At 52.3% G+C, this 7,579-nt stretch overlaps 1 protein-coding gene across 1 annotated transcript; it reads right to left on the bottom strand.

The window, feature by feature from the left end:
• Positions 1-4,186: 4,186 nt before the first annotated feature.
• COL26b_006613 (uncharacterized protein) lies at positions 4,187-5,233 on the bottom strand (the record flags this gene model as incomplete). The annotated part of the gene is made up of 2 exons (XM_053179426.1): positions 4,187-4,412; positions 4,470-5,233. 2 exons carry the CDS (start codon positions 5,231-5,233, stop codon positions 4,187-4,189), a joined length of 990 nt encoding a protein of 329 aa, XP_053036704.1.
• Positions 5,234-7,579: the final 2,346 nt, after the last annotated feature.

The raw sequence follows: 7,579 nt of genomic DNA, 5'->3' as shown, positions 1-7,579 counted from the left end.
TTTCTATCGTTTCTATCGTTTCTATCGTTTCTATCGTTTCTATCGTTTCTATCGTTTCTATCGTTTCTATCGTTTCTATCGTTTCTATCGTTTCTATCGTTTCTATCGTTTCTATCGTTTCTATCGTTTCTATCGTCTTTGTTGTCTCTGTTGTCTCTGTTGTCTCTGTCGTCTCTGTCGTCTCTGTCGTCCCTGGGAAGTTATGTACCCATGCTAAAATTGCAGGGTGATGAGCACTGCAGTCGGTGCCATGTTCAGTGAGACATGTTCCTTCTACTGCTTACGCTGACTACCGTGGTCAGCGAGGTTCTCAGCTACTTTTGAAGAAGTCTTCACGGTAAAGTTTATCGTAGCCATACATATGAGAGGCCTTGATACCAAGCGCTCCATCCCAAACTTTCCTCATCTTCGATTCCAAATCAACACACTCTCCCTCGTAAAACAAACCGGCAGCCTGCAGATATACGCAAGAATAGTCGCCTATATTGTCAACGTTATCTCACAATCTATTCTATCAACGTCACTGCGGTCATAACTAACTACCACGACAAGGATACCGTACAACATGATACAGAGAGGAAGACAAACGAGGAAGGAAGAAAGAAACACTGAGAAGACGAGAAGAGAGGAATCGAAGCGCACGATGTTCAGACGACTTCTCAAGTCCGGTCTCTCGGCTGCCGAACGCTCCTCAACCACTGCTCAGGCTCGCCACCGCCCCTTCATCACGCCTCGAGCTCGTTACCATCAAACAAGCTATCTTTCTCAAAGTGACCCCGAATATGGCTCCAAAACGAGCTCCAAACCAATCATCAAACTAAGTCCTCGAACGAGGGATGAATTTAACGCTGAAGCAGGTTATGAAAGGTATGGCGACAAGATTACCCGAGATGACATTATTTGTCCGATCGAATACCCTCAAACTGCAAAATGGAATGTCGCGCTATCAGATAAAGACGTCGATAAGATTCTGAAAGGCTATGAACCCAAATATATGGAAGACCGCCGGTTGATTCGAGCGGAAGGGCCAGACCCGATGGGAAACATTGTTTGTCCCGTCTATCGGTGTCACAGGGAGTGGTTACATCTTCTGGTAGTGGCTCCCAGGTTTGGTAAAAGCAGGACTCTCTCTGCTGTTGAAGGAAAGGTTGAGCTTAAGGAGGGGAATCGGGACGCGAGAATCACGGAGATTAGCTCGTGGACCAAACATCCCTTTACGGGTTTCGGAAACTGACGCGAAGAGGCAAGCCTTTGATATGTGCAAGTACTTACTGCGTTGTGGAATACAAAGGGACAAGCCTAGGCTGTGGCTGGGGTTGAAACTCTGCGATCAGGTTGTTGTCGTTCGCATCTGTTGTTTTCTTTTCCCTACTTTTCTTTGAAAGCAGCGGGCCTAGATTCGCAAAAGTAGCTGCTGGCAATTGGAGTCGCGACTCTGACGACTTTCTCATGCTCGGAATGGAACTTCTGGCAGGGCTGCATTAGCCGCCTCGTTCCATGTCACTACGCCTCAGTCAGACCAATGGATGGCACCCATCACAGGCATGATCAGTATTGCCGCCGTTCTATATTCCAGAGGTCATGCAGCACGGACACGTGTCTCTGCATTAGCTTTTACATTTCAAACATTGCTTTATATTCCCTACCCAGTGCTTCCTGCCACCTGCCAATAGTTGCTTAGCTCCAACCGCCGATATTGCGGCTAGGTAACGCTCAGGATCAAATGATTCGGCCCACAGCTTTCGTTTTCCCCAAGAGTGCACTCATATTAAACAATTTTGCGGTCGCTCTTCACCTATTAATAACTTCTCCAGCACCTCCATCAACCTAACTGCCCCTTCCCCCATTACCAGTCCATACCACAGCCAGGCTAGCAGCCCGGTCGCAGAAGTGAACAGCGCAGACTACTTCTGAGTTCATTTGTAACTTCCAATTTGTCGGTAGGACTCACAGATTTCACGCATCAGTGTTCAAGCTCATATCTCTTTTTAACGCGGCCCCACGGGCATAGGATATCAAGAGCTGACAGACCCGAGAAGGACTGGCAACCACGCAACACGAATCCTTCCAGTTCTACAAAATTCTCGATCGACGACTCATCTATCATGCGGCTAATACATACAACCACGCTCGCCATGGAAAGTTTCTACGGCCGGGAGAAACCTTCCCACGCGATCCTCTCACACACATGGGAAGACGAGGAAGTCACTCTCCAGGATTGGAACAGTTGGGGGCGCAACAGGATGAACGGTTCCACAAAATACGTATGACATGCCAGTTGGCGGCCAGCAAATGTATACTGTATGCTTGGATCGACACCTGCTGCATCGACAAGTCCAACAGCACAGAACTGTCAGAGGCCATCAACTCCATGTACAGGTGGTACGAAACGGCCCACGTGTGCTTCGCCTACCTGTCAGATTTTCGCCTCCCTGCATCAAACGTACCTCAAGACGCCATGCTACTAGGGACATACTTGCGCGAATGCCGCTGGTTTTACAGGGGCTGGACCTTGCAGGAACTCATCGCACCGTCTTCCATACTTTTCTACCAAAAAGACTGGGAATTTGTTGGCAGTAAGAAAGATTGGAATGACGCGCTTACAAGGGTCACGAGAATCTCCCCCAAGGCCATATATGATTATTACCCGGGAGAGTACTCCATCGCGGAGCGGATGTCGTGGGCCAGTAACCGCGAAACCACAAGGGAAGAGGACAAGGCTTACTGTCTTCTGGGCATCTTCAACGTCAACATGCCGATGCTCTACGGCGAAGGAGCGAAAGCGTTCCGTAGGCTCCAGGAGGTAATCATACAAACCGGATATGATGTGTCAATCTTCTCATGGACTAGATATTACTACAATCCGGAAGAAAACAAGCAGCCCGTTCCTGCATTCGGCGCGTTCGCCGACGCCCCTGGGAATTTTCACTCGATACCCGAAAGTCTGATTGTGCATGACGGGAACGAGGTCAGCGTCACCAATGCTGGGGTAAAGTTGACCCTCGAACTGTTTGTGCTGCCTGGGAGCACGGACGATGAGTCGAGCGATTACGTACTGCCGCTTTGCATTGGCGGGGTGGTATTCACGGTGAAGGATGAATTCGGGTTCGAAAAGTTGCCCGCTCTTGGCGTTAAACTGCGTATGATCAGCCCGGGTAGATTTGTAAGGCCGACCTTTCAAAACCTCGTGAAGCTACCGGGCGATGGGGAAGCGGACGTGGTGTGCCGGGTCCGCTACCCAGATGCGTACATCTTGATAGACCCAACTTATAAGACGGTCTGCAACTTGAAAAACAATGTCAAGCACAAGACCTCCTTTTCGTTACCCTCAGGTTGTACAGTGGTCAAGGCGTGGCCGTCGGGTAGTTGGAACTACACACAGAACGAATTCATGACGGTTGCTGGAGAGTCGATCTTCGGATCAATTCTCCTTCAAGTACAATCCCCCACGCTTGCCGATGATGGCCTTGCTGGACAATGCTGGACCGGAGAATTCATGTTCCTGTTTAGTGAATTACCTGACAAACTACTACCGAATACGCAATACACCATTGTTGGGTACAGAGAGCATCAGTTGGTGCTGGACACCATCAACCTGAGCTTGGCAGCCGGAGACATGGACACTGTGGAGATGCGGCGAACTCTCAGGAACTTTGCAATCCCAACACAACGAACCGCTGCAGTTCCTGTCGAGGAAAAGCAGAAGTACATCTATACTTCTGTTGACATACATTTTGAGAACAGATATACCTTCGAAAGCTGGTCTGTTGCTTTCGAGAACGAGCAAGAACTGTGGAGTACGAAAATATGGTAGGGGGAGTGCAATGAACCCTCAGAACATTCACAATCCCCAGATAATGAACAGCTACTGTTCTCGGCCAGTTTAAAAAGACAGTACACCCATAACCTCAGTAGAAGCTTGAGGGATATTTGATTGTATCAATGCTTCCTCATAACCTCTTCGGATGCTGTCCAGAATGAGTAAACGCCGTGGGACCACAAACCTCACCGTGCCAGAGCACCACGTTCTTATATCAAGGCGTATTTCTGAAAGTCCGCTCCAATTATTAAAAAGTAATATCTGAGTAATAGGTCTCTGGTATTGTAAGATGCTCGCTTGAAGCTCCCAAAGAATGGAATAAGATTTGTACGTGACAAAAGAAAACCCTGTCGCCGCCATCGCGCTTTACAACATGACCACCGCCAGGCATCCGAGGAACCCAAGCACGGCATGAACAAAGTTGACCTTGACGTTAATCGCGCTCGATTCAACGGCGAGGACGAAGTTAGCGGTCGGCTTTACCGTGTCGGCGAACGGGGCGTTGGCGGCAGCGATGGCTCCGTTGAAAGCGAGGGGGGAGGTCGCGGCGGACTTGGAGGGGGTGAGCTTCGGCGAGGCGGGGTTGAGGACGCTGTCAGAACGTTAGTCAAAGATCTGTAGAGATTGAGGGTGGAGAAATAATCCTTACTTGTCAATGACGTGCATAACGCCATCACTGGTGATGATGTTGGCAACCGACACCTTGGCCGAATTGGCATACACCACACCCTCCTCCTTCCTCAAAGTAACCTTCTCCCCCATCAAGCTCTTGAACCCCATCTTGGTCGTAATTCCGGTACTGAAGCGGACCTGGTTCTGAACGACGTGGTACTGCAGCACCTTTGCAAGATCCGCCGGCTGCATCGACGTGACAGTCGCCCCGATAGCCTGGAACGCGGCATTCGTCGGCGCAAACACAGTCGCGGCCTGCAGGCTATCCACCCCATCCACCAAGCCCGCCTTCATCAACGCGCCCGCCATACTCGTCAGGCCCGTGTTCATAGCCGTCTCGGCCGGCGTGCCGGGGAACGTCAGCACCGAGTCCATGACGTGCAGCACGCCGCCGGTGAAGGTGATGTCGGGCGTCTCGACGATGCTCATTTGCTTGAAGCCGCTGTAGACGACGGCCTTGCCGGCCATCTTGTTGAGCTCGACCTTTTGCGTGCCCGTGACGTTGGCGAAGGGCGTCTCGAACATGGTGTTGGCGAACTTGGGCTTCGAGGAGAAGGCGGCCGAGGTGGTCTTGCCGGCGACGACGTGGTACATGAGCAGGTCGGTGACCCAGGTGACGTTGGTCATCTTCTTGGCGAGCGTGGGGTCGGCCTGCATGGCCTTGGTGAAGGCGTCGTTCGAGGGCGCGAGGATGGTGAAGTCTTTGGAGGTGGAGAGGGACTCGCTGACTGCGGGGACCATGGCGAGCAGAGCTGGATTTCGGTTCGTGTAAGTGAGGCCCATTCCCCGCCTACGATGCGGGATACTACTACTCACAGTTCATCGTACTCAGAGTTCCATTGTGAGTCTTTAGCACGGCGGCCAGCGGCTCAGCCGCCGCCGCCAGTGCAGCGAAGGCCAGAGGAAGAAATCCCTTCAACTGCATAGCGGCTGTCGGGCAAGGACGGGAACCAGCCCGGCGGGTTGAAGAGAAAAGAGAGTTGCGGAGACACGCACCACACACACTCGGGAGATATAAAGACAAAAGGAAACAGAGTTTAGAGGGTCGTCATGATCGATAGCACGGGAAGGCAGCCGTCAGATATACTTATAATGACAACCGGACGCGCGGGTCTGAGGGTCCGGGGTGAAGAGCCATGCCCTTGACACTTGCCAAGCTCAGACGGGAGATATCCTGCAGCACGACTACCAAAATAAGCGCCGGTGGGTACGAATACTGCGATGGGGTGCGTTGCTTGTTTGATGCAAGTCTCCTGCTGTAACCCAGATCTGGACGTGGGCCTCCGGGCCTGGGCTCCCGTCATCTTTTTCGTCGGGGGGGTTTGACAGGCAGTCTGGGCTTGGCTTGGCTCGGGGTGCTACGGTCCCGAGGGGTGAGAGGGGGAAAAGAAGTGGGAATACGATAGGCCCGTACGGGAGAGGTGGGTTGTGGATTCGCAGAGAGAGAAAGACATGGACCCCCAATTCATCATCAGCCTTGGGATTCGTCAAGCTGCAGTTTGATACGGACAAACATCAGAGAGAGGCTCTTGCGTTGGCGCTGGCTGTCCCAAAACACGGCGGACGAATCAGGGCGTGGGATGGAAAGGGCAAGCTGGGCAGCGAGATTGCTGGGCGGGTTTGCCAGGGCGGGAGATCGACGAATAGCGGCGCGGGATATCATTTTGAAACATGCCTCAGAGAGAGGAAGTGGGACACTGGAAACGCATCCATGCGGAGTGGGGGCTATCTCAGACGAAAGTCAGCTATTTTGAGAGGCAGACAGGCTTCACACTTTCGTCTGTTAGAGAGGTCGCCTGCGAGCGAAGAGCCGCAACACGAGCGACGCCAAGCCTGCAGAGGCCGTGTGAACAGTTCTTGGACTTGCACGAAGAAGGTGAGGAGAAACACTTGACAGACAGAGCAATCTCATTGAGCAGCGAAATCTTGTGATTGTTGAGCCGAGGGCCCACACTTCATAAAAGCCAAGTCTGGTCCGAAGTAACCTAGCAACCAGGGCTACGTAGGCTTGAGACAAGAGCACTGACGGTTTGCAAGAGAGGCAGGTGGACAGGGCTAGTTGAAGCTATTCGCGGTAGAAGGTGCCTGTGCCTGTGCCCATCGGTGGGGAGCTCGGAGTGCCGAGGTGGGTCTCACAAGTGGCCGGTCGAAATCGGGGCTGACTCAGCTAAATTTATCCCACTCCCAAACACCCACCGCCCGGGAAGGGACCTTTGCTGCCACCGACCGATCATCATTCTTCCGCGGATATTCTGCCAACCACTCACTTTTGCACGATGCTGCATTCCTTCGCTGACAGCTGACGACGGAGACAGAACGCACGCTCGTTCGCCATGGATTCGTCTGTTCTCCTCTCTCTTCTCGACGTATGCACAACTTCAGTTGACCGAGCGCACGGCTAATGCGGCACCACGTCTATGCCGTAGACCAGCTGAAAGGGCACAGAAAGTAAAAATGGCAGTGACTGACTGCGCTGCGGTGCGCCTCGGCTTGCGGCAGCCTGGCAGGCAGCGAACAATTCTTTTCTGGCATGCTGCGCCGCCGACTTTGGCTGAAAATGCTGAGGTGCGCTCGGGACTTTGATATGTGGAGAAGAGAGAGACTGACACAAGCCGCTACGATGAACACAGTGAAATGTTGAGAGCAATTGCTAAATTTGGCCTGTTGAATTGTACAGTTGAAGCGATTGATCGTGGACGCCGGGTCTCATCTGGCCTCACTTCTGGCCTTTCCATCGTCAACCCCGAGCTGCGAATTACCACTCTAGTGACAGGAGCCGCCGTGTGTCGTGTTGAGTGAGTACTGCAACGCCAACTCTTCGCTCTCCAATGATTCTTATTTTGAGAATGCCTTGGCTCTCTCGAAATAGACGGCTATTTTGCGAACGTCAAATCACGATCCCCAAGCTCACGACTTCGACCCTTCTTTCGGGTTCCTCTCAAATGCTTGGCTCCCCCGCGGGGATGCAATGCTTAACACTTTCGCCTAGAATCCGACCCGTTCTCCATGTCGCATACCCATGGTGACATCTGTTTGGCTTTCTCCGACTTTTCCCGATGCCCCCAGCCGTGGTATCGCGACGTACGC

Source organism: Colletotrichum chrysophilum, assembly GCF_026319265.1.
Source record: "Colletotrichum chrysophilum strain AFK26 chromosome Unknown scaffold_49, whole genome shotgun sequence".
Taxonomy (NCBI): domain Eukaryota; kingdom Fungi; phylum Ascomycota; class Sordariomycetes; order Glomerellales; family Glomerellaceae; genus Colletotrichum; species Colletotrichum chrysophilum.
Note: the sequence above shows the minus strand (reverse complement) of the source record. Positions and strands in the feature narration are given on the sequence as shown.